We start from the raw sequence: 22,722 nt of genomic DNA, 5'->3' as shown, positions 1-22,722 counted from the left end.
CTGAACTGGGACAGAATAGTCTCTTCAATAAATCATGCTGGGAGAACTGGATATCCATATCCAAAGGAATGAAAGAGGATCCCTATCTCACACCCTATACAAAAATTAACTCAAAGTGGATCAAAAACTTATATATAAGACCCAGTACCATAAAAATCCTAGAAGAAAATGTAGGGAAACAACTTCAAGACTTAGTGATAGGAGGCAGCTTCCTAGATCTTACACCCAAAGCGCAAGCAATGAAAGAAAAATAGTGGGAAATCCTCAAGATTGAACACTTCTGTGCTTCAAAGGCCTTTGTCAAAAGGGTTAACATGCAGCTGACTCAATGGGAGAGAATATTTGGTAACCATGTATCTGATAAGGGTTTGTTTTCCAGTATATATAAAGAAATCCTACAACTCAACAACAAAAGGACAAACAACCCAATTATAAAATGGGCAAAAGATATGAATAAACATTTCTCCAAAGAGGAAATACAAATCATTAAAAAGCACATGAAAAGATGCTCATCTTCATTAGCTATTAGGGAAATACAAATGAAAACCACAATGAGATCTCATCTCACACCTATAAGAATGGCTGCTATTAAACAGACAGGAAACTACAAGTGTTGGAGAGGATGTGGAGAAACAGGAACACTTATTCACTGCAGCTGGGAATGTAAAATAGTAGCGCCACTGTGGAAGACAGTCTGGCAGTTTCTCAGAAAACTAAATATTGAGTTGCCCTATGAGCCAGAAATTTTGCTATTCAGCATATACCCAGAAGATCTGAAAGCAGGGACACAAACAGACATTTGCACACTGATGTTCATAGCAGCATTATTCACAACTGCCAAAAGATGGAAACAATCTAAACGCCCATCAACAGATGAGTGGATAAACAAAATGTGGTACATACATATGATGCAATATTATGCAGCAGTAAGAAGAAATGAGGCCCTGAAGTATGCTACAGGATGAACCCTGAAGACTTAATGCTGAGCGAAATAAGCCAGACACAAATGGACAGATATTGTATGATTTCACTAATATGAACTAACTAGAATATGTAAACTCAAGAGTCCTAAAACGTAAAATATAGGGTAACTAGAAATATAAGTTAGAGAAGGGGGGTGTTAATTTAATATGTTCAGAATGTATAACAATGTTGAACTTAAAATGTTTGGAAATAGATATGGGGTGAAGGTAGCTCATTAGTGAGAATATAAGTAGTGCTGTATCGTAGGTGATTTTGGTTGAAAGGGGTTGTTTAGAGTCAAGTATGTCACCAATTAACACTACAAATTTAAAGATGTACTTGCATGAACTGGTACAAATGTACGTTACTGGTTACAAAGAGTTAATAATAGAGTGGGAAATACCTATTGCAAGCTACAGACTACAGTTAACAGTAATACCTTAAAATTCTTTCATCAGCAGTAACCGGTGTATCACACAAACACTAGGGGTCAATAATAGGGGAAGATAAGGGATATTGGGTGTTTGGGGTTTTCTTTTATTGTGTCCATCTGTTAATTTTCTTTTTGGAGTAACAAAAATGTCTAGAAGTGAGTGTGATGACTGCACAACTAAGTGATGATACTGTGAGATATTAACTGTATAATTTGGATGGAATTATGATAAATATATCTCAATAAAATTGGAAAAAAAAACAAAAAAAGAGTACCAAATATTCAGAGAAATATTCAGAGGGTTAAGAAAGAAGGAAGAAAGGTGCTACTAGAATGAATGGAATAATTGGAGTCAGGTCAAGCTCATCTGGAAAAGTTTCAGAGAGGAGGAGGATATTCAGAGGTATATTTACAGAGGGAAAGAACATAAAACAAGCCCCACAAAGACTAAAAAGAAGCTGCCATATCTATGGGCAAAGGAACAAAAGTACAGGGAGCCTGCGGACGATCCACTGAAAAGAAACCAGCAATGTACTGTTATTTAAAAGCAAGCACAATGCTGGGTTGTATTACTGGGTGCATGGCATGAAAAGGTTGGGAGGTAAATCTTTCCTCTCTGCTTGGTGTGAGTTGGACTTCTGTTAAGAGTTACAGCATCTACTTTTATATGCTACACATTAGAAGGATATGCAGAAGGGGGCAAGGATCCAGAGAAAAGCAACAGAAATGATTAGAGGAATGAATTCTATAGCTATCAAGAAAGGTTAAAGGGTGTTGAGGTTTGTCAGACTCTGAGCCTGAGGTAAAAATATATTGGTCATCTGCCAGCTTTGATCAGCTTTGCCTAGCTTCTCTGTATAAGTGACCACATAGTTATTCAGAGGATTAAAATGCTTGGTTCCATGTGGCCCGTTTCATGGAGAAAAATGAGATAGGAAAAAGTTAAATAATTTGTGCAGGTTCCTGTAGCAAGCCACGAGCAAAACTAACGTCATAACTTTAAACTTCAGAACTGTATATGGGTTGTTTAATCTACCAATCTATACTGCCTCTCTTTAAAATGGGTGCCCCCAGAGACGGTAACAATGAAAGATGGAAAAATTCTCTGCCGATTTCCTAGAGGGAAAAAATAAAACAAACTAAAAAGAGATGTTATGCCTCACTGCCAAGGCCCATATAAACATCCCCCGCTTGTGTCCCTCTGGACTAGTGACAGAGGACACAGTCCATCTGATAAGCCATCAGCAGATGGCTGGATCCCTCATTGTACCCATTACCCACCGATGTCAATTCCAAGCAGGAATCAGTGCTCCAGACAACAGATGGGGAATGAGGAGGTGTGTCTGCTCTGAAGTCAAGGGGGAAAAAAAGAAAGCCTCATTCTCAAATCCATCAGGTTTTCTCTAAAATAAATCCATCACATAGCAACTTGAATACATGAGTGGATATTCTGTTATTTCTAAAAGATCTCACAAAATGCTCCAAACTTTTTTAAGTGTGTGCCATTTTACACTTTTAGCAAAGAGGATGCAAGAAAATCAAACAGTGAACCCAAAGCAGGTAAACCATATTTAGTAGAAGTCAGACTTCTAATATATTTTACAGAAAGAAAACCAAGTAGCAATGGCAACTCTACAAAAGGATAGGGCTCAGTATTACTGGCTAAAAGCCAGTGGCTTGGGACTAAGGGATCAATAGCATCAAAGCATTATTTGGCAAGTGTCCACCCTGGATACAGCCTGCCTTATGTGCATACACATTGAGGGTTAAATGGCATTTGTTGTGCCCCACTAAGTTCAGTGTTTAATCAGGAGACATTGACACAGACAATATACAGAACCAACAGGAATCGGACACACAAAATAGGATCTTTTGGTTAAGTTCCTAAGACAAAGACAACATAACTGAACTCAAGGGAAATAAAGGACCACTAAGTTAAGACCATCAGTCTTTACAGATATGTTTAGTCGCACTGTCTGGCACTGTGATCCTTCTGCTGAGAAACTGTAAATGTTCGGACTTACATAACTGAGAATAGCTTCCTGGTGAAGCTTTGATCCCCATTGTAGCAACTTCTGCCACTAACTTGCTGGGTGATATTTGGTAATACCTCTAAATAGCAAGGGATTTAACAATGGTGTGTTAATCTTGGTGCTTGCTGATCCTGAGAACCCTCAAATATCTCCAGCTTGAGCGTAGATGTGAGATGGTGCCACTTCAATCATGCAAACCTATATCATTCTCAGTCCCGGGACCCTTGAGAAATCAGACGAGACCAAAAAGAAACCCGACAGCAGAAATATGAATCAAGAATAGAATTTGGACTCGAGTACTGCCTTTCCCTGTGCTACTGCAGTTGGCAGTCACTCAAAGGTAGCATGACTGTGACGACAGTCTGTATAACAAGACCTTGGGAATATTTTTGCATACTGAAAAATGGAAGGCGAAAAGACCAACCAATTTCCCTCCAACTTCTCCACCTTCTGGCCTAAAGCAATACCATCTTTGTTACAGACGAACTTCCACTGACTCTCAGAGGAACAGGACCTTTCTATGAAGCAAAAATTGAGTCGTCCTGTTGAGACACACATCAGAAATGTTTCTGCTAGGCTATCACTGTCATTTCAGCTAATATCTCCCTTTCCTTACCAGGATCTTTGAACTCCACAGAATTTACTACCATAATATAGCCTAATTCAACTAATCGACTTACTAAAGCATTTCTTGGTACTCAGTATCTCCCCTTAGGAACAAACACAGTCACAGAAAACATTTTAACATCTCTTTCTCCATGCCCCAGCTAATCTAGCATAACCCTAAATAAGATAATGTTCAAGTGCCTTATAAACAGTAAAGTGCTAGATAAATGTAAAGTATTATTTACCATACCTACAATAATTAGTCATTGCTGCAACCAGGTCAGAAAATTCTTTCCAATCTTCTGCTGTTAAATTTTTTTTTAAGGGCTCATATGAACTTCTAAAAATCCACTCATGCCTGCTTCCCAGGAAGAGCCATTCAGAGGGTATGGCAAGTTTGATCCATCAAAGACTAGGTCCCCTAGTAGGCCAGGGGTTACTATTTAAATGATACAGAGCAGTGACTTGGGGGTATACAGCAAAGGAGTATAATCCTGGTCAGGCTGAAGAATTCTGCAGCATGACTTTTCTCTGTTCAGACCTTATACTTTCAGAGTTTAAGCTAAAAAGCACAGGACAGTAGAAAAAGCACAGGACAGTAGAAAAAACACAGGTGACAGGGGACAGTTCACGGTCCCCAAATATCCATCTCTCTGCAGCAGCCAGCCCCAGATGTCACTATCATCTGCATGTGTTCCCAGGGATGGCCTGGTCCAGTTGGCTTTACTGGGAAGGCACATGGAACAAAAGATAAACAGGGGTTGGCCATCTGAGCTCAGCAGAGAAGAAACCAGCTTCCTTCTTCCACCCAAGGATGCCAAAGGCATTTCAGAACAGCTCTCTGTTACATCCCTGTCATTACTTACAGAAAAAAGAATCATAGCACATCAACTGTCAAGAGCTAGGGGTACAACTCTGCCTCATTTTACAGATGGGAAAACTGAAGCCCCAAAGTCACACAGCTACTAGGTCTCCTGGGTCCTCTAAAAACCTCTACAAACCTTTCCTCTAAAAACCATGGTGCTGCCAGGTTTGACGTCATCATTCCAGCAACAGTCCCAGTCAGGCTGAATTTAATCCTTTGTTGACCTTCTAGATATGTGGTTGCCGGAGGCCTCAAGACCCCTTTGTAGAGGCGGCCCCCTCTGACCCTCACCACCTGCCATCAAAATAAAAAAAAAAAAAAAAAAGCACTCCTGTCCCTACAGTCTCACACAGCAGTAGCTGAGATGGGTTGTTTCCTCTCATTAACAAAAAACCCATTCATTAAAAAAAGAGAGAGAGGACTGGCGCAAATTTACACAGAAAGTCTAGCTAGGAGAGTCCTGGGCTTCCTGTGAATCACATCACTTCCCAATAAGCCCTCCCTTAAAAAACGCTGCCCACTCCACCTCTGCTCAGTGCTTACAGCCACGCAATTAATAACAGCCTCTTTATTCCAGTTATCCACACCTCCTTGCCACATTTGCAGGATAGGAAGGGGCCTGAGGCCATGTACCCCATTTTACAGATTGGGAAACCTGAGGCCAGGAAACTGCAATCAAAGGAGCTCCTAGGAACACAGAGCTAGCAAGTACCCAAAGCCACAAGTCGAAAGTGCCAGGTTTCCCCACAAGACTGCCCTGCCACTGACAGCTTGTAACCCCAAAGAGGGTAAGTGTGCTTTCCAACCCAAACACTAGTTCATCTTTTGGCAGCAGGCTAGTTACCTCCTGTCCCTGGGCCCTGCCAGGCCTGTAAAATGGGAATAATAATCTCACCCTCTTGCTCCACACAGGGCTATCACAAGTCTCCCAAGAATAACTTTCTACAAATATAAAAGCAGTAAAGATGCCAATGATAGGTTTCAAAACTGCTCCTGAATAAAACACACCAGGTTTTCCACAGCCTGAAATCTAAAAAAGACTGATGTGTTTTTTTTCCCTTCTCCTCTTCCTCCTCCTCCATGATTTTATAGCTTTAGAACATCTCTCCTCACAGGCTGAGTACAGAAAGACAGTCTCATTCTTGGTGCTCACCCAGATTATTTTTATGTATCTGGCAACTTTTCCTTTCAATCCCATTTGTTGTTCTTAGCACCACTAATGGATGGAAGTTGGAGAGGTAGACACATCGGCTCTCTGGGCACCCCTAGACCATGACCACAGGAGACAGAATGACAGTGATATGACAGAGAGGTATGCAAAAAGTAAATAGCCCCTCACCATAGATAGAGATCACCAGCCCAAAGTTTATGAGTCAACCTGGGGCTTGTTTCAGAGAACATTTAGTAGGAGGTTGGTACAGCTCCAACGCGTCCAAATTCAAAGGCAGACCTCACCCTAAGAGCGTAAACTCCCAAATGAAAGAGTCATTAAGAGAAGCCTGTAAAAGTATTTCCCCAAAGTACCACAGGGAGACAAGGAAGCTTATGGGCTCACCTCCAGGAACTAGTGTCACCAGACAGAGGGCAAGGGGACTGGGCCCTGATCCACAGGCATTGTTGATTCCCACAGGGCACCTGGCTGGGGCTGGACTTCCTCCTTCTGAAAGGCCACCTAGGCAGGACTGGGAGGGGTGGGGCGCTGGCCTGAGTGACAGTCCTTCCTAGGGTTTGGGCATAATGTTTCTCACCTCCACTGTGGGGCTAAAGCATTGTGTAAAGGGGAAAGAAAGCCAAATCTGAGATTGGCACAAAGGCAGCCATTCATTGGAAAACCATTTTTAAGGGTCCCACTTCCCCCAGGGATGAGGTGCTCGGCACTGCCAAGAGTCCTGAGCACACAAAAATGACTACCACTTAGTCTGCCCAGGAAAAAGTCAACAGACTCACATGCATCATGGTGACCAGGTGACAGGGGTTGAGCAGGTAGATGACCGTCTTGGTGGCGAACTTAAAGCCCACCTCCACCCCGAAGGTCAGGCACAGGGCTACTAAGAGCAGATTCTTGCTCAGGCTCTCCTTGCCTTCCTTGGGCAGCGGGGTCACCTGCTCTGGTTGGCTGCCATGGCCACCCTTACTGTCCTCCTTCGTCTGCCTCAGGATGTGCCGCAGGGCCACCAGGATCTCCAGCAGGGCCAGAGTCAGGACCACCACACTTTCCAGCAGCCGCTGCCGCCAAGAGAGGAAGGCTGCACAGTCGGGGCCCCCATTGCCTGCAAAGCTGGGGTCCACGCCCCCATAGAGCCAGTCCAGGAGACTCTGGTAGTTATACCGGGACATGATGCAAAGTGGTTCCCCTCTACCACCGTGCAGGAAGCAAGAGCAAGATTGAACAGGAACCCAGAGGGCTGCCCGGGCGAAGGGACATGTAAGGAGGGCACACCCCCACACCCCCGCCCCTCCAGACACGGAGGCAGCTAGAGCAGGGGAGGGGAAGCTACACGCGAGGCCCGGGGTAAAGTGCTGGCTCTAAATTGTCCCCACGGCTGTCTGGGGAACCCCTGCGCTTCTCCAGTGGCCACCAACGAGGCAGGGTTGAAAGGAGCCGTTGGCCAATCTAAAAGGAAGGAGAGGAAGAAAAAAAAAAAAGGTCTCAAAGAGGCAATTGCATCGGGAATTACGAAGCGGGGAGGGATAACTAGAGAGGGAAGAAAAGGGGCATAGGGGCATGGCGAAGCAAGCAGGGGTAAGGGGAAACGGGTCAGGGCGGGGGCCGAAGGGACCCGGCAGTGCCGCGGGAGCGAACGGCAGCGGGGGGCGGGCGGGCAACTGGGTGGGGGGGTGAGAGCGAGGGGCCGCGCGGAGGCCAGAAGAGGAGCTAGCGGGGCCGGTCAGGCGGGGAGAGCGACGGGGATAGCAGGGACGCCGGACTCCTCTTCTCACGCACTCGCCACAGGGGGATCTCTTACTCCTGCAACCGCGTGGCCGTCTCTGCCCCCAGCTAGCAACTTCGCCGCCGACGGGCCCCTCCAGCCAATTTAGAGCCGTCCCGGACTAGCTTCCCGCCTCCGGGTACACCTCCGAGCCCCCAGCTCCACCCTCCTGCCCCAGACGCCCGCCCTCCCGGGCAGCACCACCCCCAGCCCGCGGCCCGCCCGGGACCTGCCCCCCTCACGCAAGCAGTGGCGGGAGGAAGCCAGGAGGGAGGGAGGCTGGGCCAGCCAGGGGCTGGGCTACAGCCGGCACCCTCCCTCCGCTCCGGCGCCGCAAGTTCCCCGAGCCTCCCTCCCGGTCCCGGGGACTGGCCGCCGCGCCCCTCGGGGCTCCACTTACCGGCAGCTCTGCCCGCGGCCCCGGCTCGGACGACCGGTCCGCTCCCGGGTTCCCTGGGCTCCCCCCGCTCTCCGCGCTTCGGCGCCCGGCTTCCCCGGCGGCTACAGCCGCCGCCGCGCAGGGCTCCTCCTCCCGGTCTCCCTCCCCCTGCAGCAGCCGCGCTTGCTTCCTCCTTCTTCCCTCTCTCTCTCCTCCCCTTCGCCGCCGCCGCCTCCCGCCTTTCTAGTCCGGCTCAGCCTCTCGTCCCCCACCCCGCCCTCGGGCAGCAACTACTCCGCCTCGCCGCCTTCCCTTTTTGGCCTCCCTTACTCCCCCCATTGCTTCCACCATTCACACCTCCCACCCTAGCTTCAGCTCTCCCTCTCTCCCACCCTTCCGTGCTCAATCCCCGCCTCCTTCCTACTCCTCCCCGGCCTGTCTCGTATTCTGCACTCCTTGAAGCCAGCACGCGTGCACCGCTTCCGTCCTTCCCAACCGTGTACAGAATTCGCCTCCTCAGTGAAGCCTTTTTGATTGATTCCGTCTCCTATGACCCGATTCTCGAGGGCACTTCTTTGTATACCAGACATATAGTAGGCACTTAGCTGGCCCTCACCAAAGTTCTCGCGGAATAAATAAACCTGTCCAGGGATAAGCGGCTGGGCAAAGCTGGGCTTTGGGGTGTTTACACTGGGCGTGGCCTTGTGTTCGTTTCCTCCTTTCTGCCATTAAAGAGTACACTCGTGCAGGACAGAAGGGCGTCCTCTCTTGCCTTTGCAGCCACCGCAACCCCATTTCAGTGCCTAATACTGGAACTGAATGCTCTTCTTTTCCTCTCTCCTCCAGCTCTAGCCCGGTATTCTCCCTTCACCTCAGGCCACACAGCCTACCCTGGCCACTTCCTCTCTGTCCCCTCCCTCTACCCTTTCTCCTGCCACGCCTTCAATAAGAGACTAGCAGGCGGAAAGGAAGCTTCCCCTGACCTCTTTCCCTCCTCCCTCCCTGCAAGGGAGCAGCTGTTTCCCAACCTGCTTTTGACCAAGGATCCTCCCAGCCAGGATAGTGTGGGTGCAGAGGGGCTGGTCAGAGCCCAAGAATTGGATGAGGGTGGTTGATTGAAACAGGGTCCCCTATTCCCTGCTACTTGCTTCCCTTAGACTGTGTTTGCTTTCCTTGAGGCAAGGAAACAGGAAAAGGACCTTCTCAGAATCTACTTCTTGCACATTTAATATTTATGGAGACTCACAATGAGTTAGGAGGTTATCCATAAAAACACAGGCGCCTTGCCTAGGAAACACTTTTGGCTGTTGGCTGCAAGCCAGGCTCAAAACATAAAAGACAGTCTACTGTATCATCAAGCCATTGTCCCCTCATCCTTTCCAAGTCTGGTTTTCCCGACAAATATAGCATCCCAGCCAGGTAGCCTTGTCTAATTCCAGGCTTTGTACAGCATTTACCATGGGCTCCAGGCTCTTCAAATGTTAATTGATAAAGAACAACAACAAACAAGAATTGATTCAGAGGCTCACTCCTTCATTCTCCTTAGGTGTTTGCTAGATCCTCAGCAACATAACAAAGGAACAATAACAGCAAAGCTATGAAGCTCCTAGCAATGGCATGCAGCATCTGGAGACCTCAAGTCCCTACCTTCAAGAAAGTAAGAATGAGGTTGCAGCACTCAATGAATGGCTTCATTAATCTCTCCAATTTCCGTGCTGAACTTTCATTTGGGAATTTGACCTAGCCATCCTGTGTTTACAAAATGACGTGTTTTTTTATACTTTTTTTAAAATTCAGTTTTATTGAGATATATTCACATACCATACAATCATCCATGGTTTACAATCAACTGCTCACAGTACCATCATATAGTTGTGCATTCATTGCCCCAATCTATTTTTGAACATTTTCCTTATACCAGAAAGAATCAGAGTAAGAATAAAAAATAAAAATAAAAAAAGAACACCCAAATCATCCCCTGCCATCCCACTCTATTTTTCCTTTAGTTTTTGTCCCCATTTATCTATTCATCCATCCATACACTGGATAGAGGGAGTTCGAACAACAAGGTTTTCACAATCACACTGACGAAATGACATTTTTAAATGACTATAGCCAGACCAGCTTCCTCCTATTCAAAGGAATAATAGCAAAGTGTTTAGGCTCTTGATTCTAATCTCATTTATGTCCTTTACTTGCTGTTTGTCCTCAGGCAATTTACTCAACCTCTCTGTACTTCAACTTCCTCATCTATGAATTGAAGGATATTATTATCTAATTCAGACTGTGTTCCAGTTTGCTAGAGCTGCTGTTATCCAAAACACCAGAAATGGATTGGCTTTTATAAAGGGGATTTGTTAAGCTACAAATTTACAATCTGAAGGCCATGCAAATGTCCACATTAAGGCATCAACAAGAAGATACCTTCACTGAAGAATGGCCAATGGCGTCTGGAAAACCTCTGTCAGCTGGGAAGTCACCTGGCTGGCATCTGCTGATCCTGGGTTGTGTTCCAGTTCCTCTCTCAGGTCCTGTGCTTCCTTAGCTTCTCCAGAGCAAACTCTGGGCTAGCATCTCAAAGTGTCAGCAAGCATCTGCTTTCAGTGGCCTTTCCAAAATATCTCTCTCAGCTGCTCTGAGTTCTTTTTGTTTGTGAGCTCTTTTATAGGACTCCAATAAACTAATCAAGACCCACCCTAAATGGGCAGGGTCCATATCTCCATGGAAACATTCAATCAAGTGGTCACACCCTAATCAAAAAGATTAATCAATCTGCCCCAGCAAGATTGCATTAAAAAATATGGCTTTTTCCAGGGACATAATATATCCAAACTGGCACAGAGGGATGTTATGCAGATTAAATTAGTTGAATTATGTAGAACACTTTGAATCTAGCCCATAGAAAGCACTCAATAAATGCTAGCCATTATTGTTACCCAGCTCTCTGCCTCTCTTCACACACACACACACACACACACACACACACACACACACACACACTTGAATTCAGTGCCCTCCCCCACATCTGCATAAACAATTCTCCCATCCTTCAAAGCCCACGTAAAGTCCCACTTTCCCTACCCTCCACTTTCCCAGAGCTCTCTCCCTCCTCTGAACTTCTACAGCATTTATTGCCTGCACTACTCATTTTATTCTTAATCACATACTGCCTTCCATTATTCTCTCATTGTTAGTCCTATCTCCCACACCCAGCTCTTTGAGAGCAGGGGATGGGTTTTAATCTTTTCTAAATCTCCCACAGCACCTAACAGAATGGCAAACACATAGTAGGTACCAGAATAACACCAGGAGATTTTGGTCCCCAAAAGGCAAAAGGCAAGCAGCAATAGAGATGAAATGGTGTGTCAAAATCTAGGAACTAAAAATGCTTCAGAACAATACCCTGATCATTTCCTTGCTGGGACACCATCCAGAGCCTTCTTGTCTCCTAGGAGTAACAAGGGCAAATGAACTTTGCTTTTTGAGTAGAGTCTTGCAACGCACAGTGAAAAGGAAACCTGGAATCTAGGCTCAATTCAATAAGACCTTGGGGAAAATCACCTCTGTGCTCCAGTGTATCTGAGGCAAATGAGGGGGCTGGACTAGAATGATCTCTAAGATACCTACCAGCTCTAATATTCTGATTCTGTGAACTCAGTCTTCCCGCCTTTTCATCCCAGTCATGTTTGAATCTTAAAGCAGAAAGCTGATATACCTGGCTTGGTGATATGAGCCACCTCTCTGCCTGTTGAGACAACGTCCTAAATTCTTTCGTGCAAAGTGCCTTCCCAGCTATGAGCTCAGCCCCCTCCCGTGTAGTGCGAAGGGTCAGAAAGGATCACCTCCGTTGTATCACGGAGAAACTGAAGCTCAGAAAAGTTGAGAGACTTGACTAAAATCACACAAGTTAGTGGCAGAGTGAGAACCAAAACTTGGGGTTATAACTCCTGATCCAGTGCTCTTTCAACAGCATAGGCCAGGGCAAGCTCTTTTCTCTTTCACTTGGCCATCTGACCTTTTCTTCTCCTGCACTTCATTCTTTAAATCCACTCCTGTCCCTCCACCCACAAACTAACCTGAAAGTCAAAAGCATGCATGATCACCCACAAGCAAAAAACAATGCACAATTCCGATATTATATAAAGTGTTAGTAAAAATAAACTGAACGTGTATGGAGGAGAATGAAGAAGCCTTTATCTTGATCTGACTGCTTACTGCTTCTTTTTTTTCTTTTGCCCCTCATTCATTCAAAGTAAACATTCATTCCGCAAATATTTACTGAGCCTCTATTTATGTGCATAGGAATGAGCTAGATATGTAGGCAATATCTGCCTCAAGAAGCTTAAACCCTAGCTAGGAAAGGAAGACTCACAAACAAGGAAGTTTAGATAATAAAACATGAGGGAGGTATAAAATACAAGCTAAGCAGAAAAAAACTGCTACCACAAGCAAATTTTGTCTGTATCAAGTGGTGAACTACACAGGTAATGAGGGCAAGAAGAATTCAAGGGTCATTCTAAACAAGGCAATACTAATCAATGGTGAGAAAAGTGAACATGGCAGTTACCCTTGGGGATTACTAACTGGCAGGGAATAAGAGGGAGCCCTCTGTGGTCCAGGCATTGCTCTATATCTTGATCTTGGTGGTAGTTACATGGGTGTACACACATATAAACATTGATACAGACATACACTTTAGATCTGTGCATTGCGGTATTTGTCAGTTATACCTCAAAAAAAAAAAAAAGTTCAGAGAAGAAAGTAAACACCAGGAGCTGGAATTGCCAGGACTTCTTCATGGAGGAAGGGGTGACATTTGATTGGGGGTATGAATGAATCTAGCCCAGTGGTTGTCATCTCTGGCTGTGCTTTAGAATCATCTGGGCAACTTTATAAAAATACTCATTCTTGTGCCCCATCTCAGGCCAATACAATCAGAAGCTCTGAAAGTGGGGCCTTAGTATGGGTATTTTTTTTCAGTCATGATTGAGAACCACTAGGGGTGATCTCTACAGTATGGAAACCCAATTAAGGCTGATCAGACACTGTGCTGTGATCCAGTGCTTTGCACACATTATCTCATTTAAGCCTCATGACCAACAACCCTGAGAGGTAGGTACGGTTTTTCTGATCCCCATTTTACAGACATGAAAATAGAGGGCAAGTCATATTCCCGTAAGTGGTAAAGCTGGAATTTCATCCCGGATCTGCTAGCTCCAAAGTCAGTAAACTAAACCCACACACAATATTGCCTCTCAGCAGATCATATCACCAGGAAAATATAGGCAGAAGCTCTAAGCAGATACTCTGGCTGTCCATGAAGAGATCACTGTTTTGTGAATTTTCTTTTTATTTTATTGAAGGTTAAGTTACATACGCTTAAAGTGCATTAGTCCTTAGGACCTTGTATTAGGCAATGGATTCTTAGACTTTACACCCAGAGCACAAGCAACAAAAGAAAAAAATAGATAAAATTTTACTTCATCAACATTAATAACTTTTATGCATCCTGGGATATTATCATAAAAGTGAGAAGACAATCAACAGAATGGAAGAAAATATCTGGAAACCATATATCTGTAAGGGATTAATATCTAGAATTTATAAAGAACTCCTACAACTTCACAAAAAGACAAAGAGCCCAATGAAAACAAATGGGCAAAGGACTTGAATAGACATTTTTCCAAAGAAGAAATACAAAGGGCCAATAAGCACATGGAAAAAATGCTCAACATCATTGGTCATCAAGGGATATTCGAATCAAAACCACAATGAGATTCCACTTCACTCCCACTAGAATGGCTATTTTTTTTTAAATGAAAATAATAATTTCTGGAGAGGATGCAGAGAAATAGGAACCTTAGTATGTTGTTAGTGAGAACGCAAAATGATACAGCCACTGTGGAAAAGTTTGGCAGTTCCTCAAAAAGTTAAACATAGAACTACGATAGGACCTGGCAATCCCACTTTTAGGTGTGTACCCAAAAAAATTTAAAGCAGCAACTTGGACAGATATCTGTACACCAATGTTCATAGCAGCATTCTTAACAATAGCCAAATGGTGGAGACAACCCAAATGTCCATCAGCAAATGGATGGTATATACATACAACAGAATATTATTCAACCTTTAAAAGGAATGCAGTTCTGATACATACTACTGCATGGAAGAACCTTGAAGACACCATGTTGAGTAAAATAAGCCAGATGCAAAGGGACAGATATAGTATGATTCCACTAATATGAAATAGCTAGAATACATAAATTCATAGAGACAGAAAGTAGAGTGCAGGTTGGGGGGAATGTGGAGTTAATGCATAATGTGTGCAGGGTTTTTGTTCAGGGAGGTGGAAAAGTTCTGGTAATGGATGGTGGTGAGGGTAGCACAACACCGTGAGTGTATTTAATTCCACTGAATTGTATGCTTGGGAGTGGTTGAGATGGGAAAGTTTATATTTCTTATATGTTTCCACAATTAAAAAAAAGAGAGAAAGAGACTAAAGAGGCAATGATAATTAAATGCAATACATGATCCTGGACTGGATCTAATAATAGAGGAGAAAATGCCCAAAAGGACGTTATTGGAGCATACGAAAAAATGGAAGATAGACTGTAAGCTTTATATCAATGTTAAATTCCTGGAACTTGATAATGCTACTTAATGAGGTTACATATGTGAATATCCTTGTTCTTAGGAAATGTACATTGGAAGTATTAAGTGTTCAAAGAGCATGATGTGTTCAACCTACTCTCAAATGTTTAGAAAATAGATGGATGGTGTGCTGGTTTGAATGTATTATGGTCCCCAGAAAAAGCCATATTTTTTGATGCAAACTTGTGGGGCAGACATATTAGTGGGGATTAAGTTGGAAAGTTTGGATTAGGTTGTTTGCATGGAAATGCGCCCCACCCAACTGTAGGTGATAACTCTGATGAGATAGTTCCATGGAGGCGTGGCCCCACCCATTCAGGGTGGGCCTTGATCAGTGGAGCCATATAAACGGGCTGACAAACAAAAGGAACTCAGTGCAGCTGTGAGGGACATTTTGAAGAGGAGCTACAGCCAAGAGGGACACTTTGAAGAAAGCACAGGAGCTGCAGATGAGAGACAGTTTGAAGATGGCCGTTGAAAGCAGACTCTTGCTCCAGAGAAGCTAAGAGAGGACAAAGGCCCCAAGAGCAACTAAGAGTGACATTTTTGAGGAACTGCAGCCTAGAGAGGAATGTCCTGGGAGAAAGCCATTTTGAAACCAGAACTTTGGAGCAGATGCCAGCCACATGCCTTCCCAGCTAACAGAGATTTTTCAGACGCCGTTGGCCGTCCTCCAGTGAAGGTACCTGATTGCTGATGTGTTACCTACCTTGGACACTTTATGGCCTTAAGACTGTAACTGTGTAACCAAATAACCCCCCTTTTATAAAAGCCAATCCATCTCTGGTGTTTTGCATTCTGGCAGCATTAGCAAACTAGAACAGATTTATTGATAGGTAGGTAGATGATAGATAGATAGATAGATAGATAGATAGATAGATAGAATGATATGGCAAATGTGGCAAAATGTTAAATGTTAAATATTGGTGGATTGGGGTATCTTGGTAGGGGGGGTGTTCTAGTTCTCTGTATGGGTTTTTGTATTATTTTGCAACTGTCCTGTAAATTTGAAAGTATTTCATATTAGAAGTTTTTAAAAAAATAAAAACAAGATAAAATATGATCCATTATTCTTACGTGTACAGCTCGATGAGTTTTGACAAATGTGTACACCCTGCAATCCCCTCCTAGATCAAGCTATAGAACAGTTCCATCATCCCCCAAAATTTCTTCCTGTCCACCCCACAGTCAATCCCCACCCCCAGAGGTAACCATTGTTCTGATTTCTATCACCATAGATTAGTTTTGCCTATTCTTGAATGCCATGTAAGTGGAATCATGCAGTATGTACCCTATTTTGTCTGAATTAGTTTGCTCAACATTATGTCTGTGAGATTCATCAGCTCACTTCTTATGTCAGGAAATGAATACTAACAGTGTAGAGTATGCAAAACCAATCAGACTCAGGCCCCACAAGGGCTGAAATCTTTAATTACAGAGCTGGGAATTACTGTTGCTGGGGAGCCCTTCTCTACCTGTCAGTATAGTTCCAATGATGCTCCCACTGCTGATATTAACAACGAGGTCCACAAGTTGTATTTCTACAGGATTGTTCAAGAACACATTAGCCTCACACAATCCAGGAGGTGGCAGAACCCAGCTTCCCCAAGTAAGAGAAAGGTGTGTGCTGCAGTGAGCTCAGCCTCTGGGCCCCATGAGTTCAGGAAGACTTCTGGTCCTCCCAGTTTCAGACAGGTCCCAAAGAATACGATTAATGTGTGTGTGTGTGTTTGTGTGTGTGTGTCTGTGTGTGTGTGTGTCTGTGTGATGGCATACCTGGTACAACTCCACTTTAGGAAAATTCAATTAAGTCCCCATCCTCTCCCAGTCTTCTCATTAGACCTCAGCCCAGAGTGCCATGGCAGACCCCAAAATAACACAAACTAGACACAGCTACTCTCCCTTTCCTTCCCTCAACCTTCCACCCCAAACTAATGCCAGGTTCTGTTTACAGCTACTTCCTTTATTTTTGTAGGCAGTTTCAAATTTCCAGATTTTCTATGTCCATTGCCAGGTGCTAGCTCTTTTCCCCATAGTAGAAACCATAAAACCATTTTTAATCATTTTAGTCATATAGACACTCTTTCTCGCCTTTTAGAGTCTCCAGAATGAGGCAACAATAGCTTGAGCTCCCACAATGCGCAGAGTTCTTGAACCAGAGCTATGAGGCATAGAAAATCACAGCCCTTGCATTCTACTTCCTGGCTTGATTTTAAATCTTTCCTTTAGGCATCCTTGATCTTTGACCTTTGAACTTGATTCGTAAATCTCCAGACATCAAGCTAACTTTTCCACATGGTCCCTTAGTACTTCTAACCTACTTAATCCCTCTAGCAGCAATTTTCACCTGCTCCCCACTTAATCGCTTGATCAGAGACCTGACCCGCTAGTTGAGATAAAACACTAAGAGACAGAAACTATCCAATTTCTAGCTTTGTGTCCTTGACTTACTGCCTAACCTACTTCCTGATTTGTTTTCCTCGTATTTGGCAGACAGGTACAGATTCCAGCCTCTCCCTACTTCACAAGAATATCCCCAGGACAAATGAGATTATACACATAAAGCTCTTTGTAATATTGCTGATGTATAAATTCAAAAGATGATTACCATCATTAAATCTTAATAAGACAATAATAGGGAAGCTATGCTTCCACAGGAAAAGCCATATAAAAGTGCATATATGAAATACACACTGAAATAAAAACTTCAATGACAGCATAAAAAAAGGTCTTCAATTTTGAGTAAACTAACTTTGAATGGAAGCTGACCTGATTACACCATTATTTATAATCCAGAAAGCCCAAGCCAAGTCGAAGAGGTTCAAGATTCTAACAAATTACTCCTCAAGCTTGCAGATTTAAAGTTTCCCTTAATTCCATCAATCGACTATCACTGGAGAAGTATTTTCTTGGCGTGAAGTCCTAAGCTACCACTTACTCTGTCATCAGAAATTCAATTTGGCATTATTTAGCTATTTAAATCACCAAGCAGTCAAGTGGTTGTCTTCTTTCCAGGGGTTCCAAGAAAGGTCTGTGGTTAAATGTCATGGGCTTAGGCAGAGCCAAAATCTTGCTGTGGCACACTGGGCAAAGCAGGGAACTCTTCAGGACTCCGACTACTCGCCCCGCCCTTCACAAAGCCTGGGAAACCTTGGCTGAGCAGCTGAGTCCTGCAGCGGAAAGTATATGAGACTGGCAGCCAGGAGACCTGGGTTTTATTTGACTGGCTTGAGCAAGTCGCTCTCTTTTCTCAGGGCTCAATTTCTCTCTTTTGGAATCCAAAAGAGTTCCAGTAGCTCATCTGTAAATTCCCTTCTAGCTTTAATATTCCTTGAAAACAATGTGGGAATATCGGTGTGAATGAACCAACCTTACCAATTCTGGCTGCCGTTTGGATTCCTGGATTTCTAGACCATTGTTCTCTTTTCTATCTAGACCATGATGGAGTAAGGAAGGAATTGTTCTATTGAATGGAGACATGAAATGATTCATTCCCAGTTAAGCTAGTCACAGTACATGAAGATGGAAGACCAAGCATGTTCCTGAGGAAGGCTCATTTCTACCAGCTATATTTCCTCACATCCTCCCTTCCCTCTCCTCCCCTTCCTTCCCCCTCCCCCTCCTCCACCCCTCCTCCTCCTCTTACTCATCCTCCTCCTTTAATAAACATGTATCTGGTGCTGCTATGTGTTAGGTAATACATACAAAATAGGAATTTTATAGCTGAAACTTCACAGAAAACATATATTTCAAGCATTAAAATGCATAAATGCACATCCCTTGTTTTCACAGAAGTTGAATATTGCAAGAAATATTTTAAATCCCTGATGCTGAAATTAATATAAAAGTAAATATTGACTGGAGGCGGGGCAAGATGGCAGACTGGTGAGCTGTATGTTTTAGTTACTCCTCCAGGAAAGCAGGTAAAAAGCCAGGAACTGCGTGGACTGGACACCACAGAGCAATCTGTCTTTGGGCATACTTCATACAACATTCATGAAAACGTGGAACTGCTGAGATCAGCGAAATCTGTAAGTTTTTGCGGCCAGGGGACCCGCGCCCCTCCCTGCCAGGCTCAGTCCCGGGGGAGGAGGGGCTGTCAGCTCCGGGAAGGAGAAGGGAGAATTGCAGTGGCTGCTCTTATCGGAAACTCATTCTACTGATTCAAACTCCAACCATAGATAGACTGAGACCAGACACCAGAGACTCTGAGAGCAGCCAGCCCAGCAGAGAGGAGACAGGCATAGAAAAAAAACAACACGAAAAACTCCAAAATAAAAGCAGAGGATTTTTGGAGTTCTGGTGAACACAGAAAGGGGAAGGGCGGAGCTCAGGCCTTGAGGCGCATATGCAAATCCCGAAGCAAAGCTGATCTCTCTGCCCTGTGCACCTTTCCTTAATGGCCCTGGTTGCTTTGTCTATTAGCATTTCAATAACCCATTAGATCTCTGAGGAGGGCCGTTTTTTTTTTTTTTTTTTTTAAATCCTTTTTGCTTTTTCTAAAACAATTACTCTAAGAAGCTCAATACAGAAAGCTTCAAAGAATTGAAATTTGGGCACGTCAAGTCAAGAGCAGAACTAAGAGAGCTCTGAGACAAAAGGCAATAATCCAGTGGCTGAGAAAATTCACTAAACAACACAACTTCCCAAGAAAAGGGGGGTGTCCGCTCACAGCCACCATCCTGGTGGACAGGAAACACTCCTGCCCATCGCCAGCCCCAAAGCCCAGAGCTGCCCCAGACAACCCAGTGTGACGGAAGTGCTTCAAATAACAGGCACACACCACAAAACTGGGCGTGGACATTAGCCTTCCCTGCAACCTCAGCTGAATGTCCCAGAGCTGGGAAGGGGGAGCAGTGTGAATTAACAGAGCCCCATTCAGCCATCATTTGAGCAGACTGGGAGCCTCCCAACACAGCCCAGCAGCCCAGAACTGCCCTGGGGGGACGGCACTCACCTGTGACATAGCACAGTCATCCCTCAACAGAGGACCCGGGGTGCACAGCCTGGAAGAGGGGCCCACTTGCAAGTCTCAGGAGCCATACGCCAATACCAAAGACTTGTGGGTCAGTGGCAGAGACAAACTGTGGCAGGACTGAACTGAAGGATTAGACTATTGCAGCAGCTTTAAAACTCTAGGATCATCAGGGAGATTTGATTGTTAGGGCCACCCCCCCTCCCCGACTGCCCAGAAACACGCCCCACATACAGGGCAGGCAACACCAACTACACACGCAAGCTTGGTACACCAATTGGGCCCCACAAGACTCACTCCCCCACTCACCAAAAAGGCTAAGCAGGGGAGATCTGGCTTGTGGAGAACAGGTGGCTCGTGGATGCCACCTGCTGGTTAGTTAGAGAAAGTGTACTCCACGAAGCTGTAGATCTGATAAATTAGAGATAAGGACTTCAACTGGTCTACAAACCCTAAAAGAACCCTATCAAGTTCAGCAAATGCCACGAGGCCAAAAACAACAGAAAATTATAAAGCATATGAAAAAACCAGACGATATGGATAACCCAAGCCCAAGCACCCAAATCAAAAGACCAGAAGAGACACAGCACCTAGAGCAGCTACTCAAAGAACTAAAGATGAACAATGAGACCATAGTACGGGATATGAAGGAAATCAAGAAGACCCTAGAAGAGCATAAAGAAGACATTGCAAGACTAAATAAAAAAATGGATGATCATATGGAAATTAAAGAAACTGTTGACCAAATTAAAAAGATTCTGGACACTCATAGTACAAGACTAGAGGAAGTTGAACAACGAATCAGTGACCTGGAAGATGACAGAATGGAAAATGAAAGCATAAAAGAAAGAATGGGGAAAAAAATTGAAAAACTCGAAATGGACCTCAGGGATATGATAGATAATATGAAACGTCCGAATATAAGACTCATTGGTGTCCCAGAAGGGGAAGAAAAGGGTAAAGGTCTAGGAAGGGTATTCAAAGAAATTGTTGGGGAAAACTTCCCAAATCTTCTAAACAACATAAATACACAAATCATAAATGCTCAGCGAACTCCAAATAGAATAAATCCAAAAAAACCCACTCCGAGACATATACTGATCACACTGTCAAACATAGAAGAGAAGGAGCAAGTTCTGAAAGCAGCAAGAGAAAAGCAATTCACCACATACAAAGGAAACAGCATAAGACTAAGTAGTGACTACTCAGCAGCCACCATGGAGGCAAGAAGGCAGTGGCACGATATTTTTAAAATTCTGAGTGAGAGGAATTTCCAGCCAAGAATACTTTATCCAGCAAAGCTCTCCTTCAAATTTGAGGGAGAGCTTAAATTTTTCACAGACAAACAAATGCTGAGAGAATTTGCTAACAAGAGACCTGCCCTACTGGAGATACTAAAGGGAGCCCTACAGACAGAGAAACAAAGACAGGACAGAGAGACTTGGAGAAAGGTTCAGTACTAAAGAGATTCGGTATGGGTACAATAAAGGATATTAATAGAGAGAGGGAAAAATATGGCAAACATAATCCAAAGGATAAGATGGCCGATTCAAGAAATGCCTTCACGGTTTTAACGTTGAATGTAAATGGATTAAACTCCCCAATTAAAAGATATAGATTCGCAGAATGGATCAAAAAAAATGAACCATCAATATGTTGCATACAAGAGACTCATCTTAGACACAGGGACACAAAGAAACTGAAAGTGAAAGGATGGAAAAAAATATTTCATGCAAGCTACAGCCAAAAGAAAGCAGGTGTAGCAATATTAATCTCAGATAAAATAGACTTCAAATGAAGGGATGTTTTGAGAGACAAAGAAGGCCACTACATACTAATAAAAGGGGCAATTCAGCAAGAAGAAATAACAATCGTAAATGTCTATGCACCCAATCAAGGTGCCACAAAATACATGAGAGAAACACTGGCAAAACTAAAGGAAGCAATTGATGTTTCCACAATAATTGTGGGAGACTTCAACACATCACTCTCTCCTATAGATAGATCAACCAGACAGAAGACCAATAAGGAAATTGAAAACCTAAACAATCTGATAAATGAATTAGATTTAACAGACATCTACAGGACATTACATCCCAAATCACCAGGATACACATACTTTTCTAGTGCTCACGGAACTTTCTCCAGAATAGATCATATGCTGGGACATAAAACAAGCCTCAATAAATTTAAAAAGATTGAAATCATTCAAAGCACATTCTCTGACCACAATGGAATACAATTAGAAGTCAATAACCATCAGAGACTTAGAAAATTCACAAATACCTGGAGGTTAAACAACACACTCCTAAACAATCAGTGGGTTAAAGAAGAAATAGCAAGAGAAATTGCTAAATATATAGAGACGAATGAAAATGAGAACACAACATACCAAAACCTATGGGATGCAGCAAAAGCAGTGCTAAGGGGGAAATTTATAGCACTAAACGCATATATTAAAAAGGAAGAAAGAGCCAAAATCAAAGAACTAATGGATCAACTGAAGAAGCTAGAAAATGAACAGCAAACCAATCCTAAACCAAGTAGAAGAAAAGATATAACAAGGATTAAAGCAGAAATAAATGACATAGAGAGCAAAAAAACAATAGAGAGGATAAATATCACCAAAAGTTGGTTCTTTGAGAAGATCAACAAGATTGACAAGCCCCTAGCTAGACTGACAAAATCAAAAAGAGAGGAAACCCATATAAACAAAATAATGAATGAAAAAGGTGACATAACTGCAGATCCTGAAGAAATTAAAAAAATTATAAGAGGATATTATGAACAACTGTATGGCAACAAACTGGATAATGTAGAAGAAATGGACAATTTCCTGGAAACATATGAACAACCTAGACTGACCAGAGAAGAAATAGAAGACCTC

At 43.6% G+C, this 22,722-nt stretch overlaps 1 protein-coding gene across 15 annotated transcripts in view; it reads right to left on the bottom strand.

The window, feature by feature from the left end:
• TMEM164 (transmembrane protein 164) overlaps positions 1-8,886 on the bottom strand; it is a 318,291-nt gene extending 309,405 nt beyond the window's left edge. For 4 of the 15 annotated variants that reach the window (XM_037822470.1, XM_037822472.1, XM_037822473.1 and 1 more), the window contains exons 1-2: positions 7,845-7,949; positions 6,848-7,514 (exon numbers count right to left, since the gene is read on the bottom strand). In XM_037822470.1, coding sequence (XP_037678398.1) covers positions 6,848-7,237 — 390 coding nt within the window. In that variant the 5' untranslated portion in view covers positions 7,238-7,514; positions 7,845-7,949. Of the gene's footprint in view, positions 1-6,001; positions 6,004-6,239; positions 6,412-6,455; positions 6,583-6,847; positions 7,515-7,844; positions 7,964-8,230; positions 8,430-8,825 lie in introns of those variants that run through there. The other 11 variants (XM_037822468.1, XM_037822466.1, XM_037822467.1 and 8 more) reach the window with 11 other exon arrangements.
• Positions 8,887-22,722: the final 13,836 nt, after the last annotated feature.

This window comes from Choloepus didactylus, chromosome X (assembly GCF_015220235.1).
Source record: "Choloepus didactylus isolate mChoDid1 chromosome X, mChoDid1.pri, whole genome shotgun sequence".
Lineage (NCBI taxonomy): Eukaryota > Metazoa > Chordata > Mammalia > Pilosa > Megalonychidae > Choloepus > Choloepus didactylus.
This window is presented reverse-complemented; position numbering and strand designations above follow the sequence as displayed.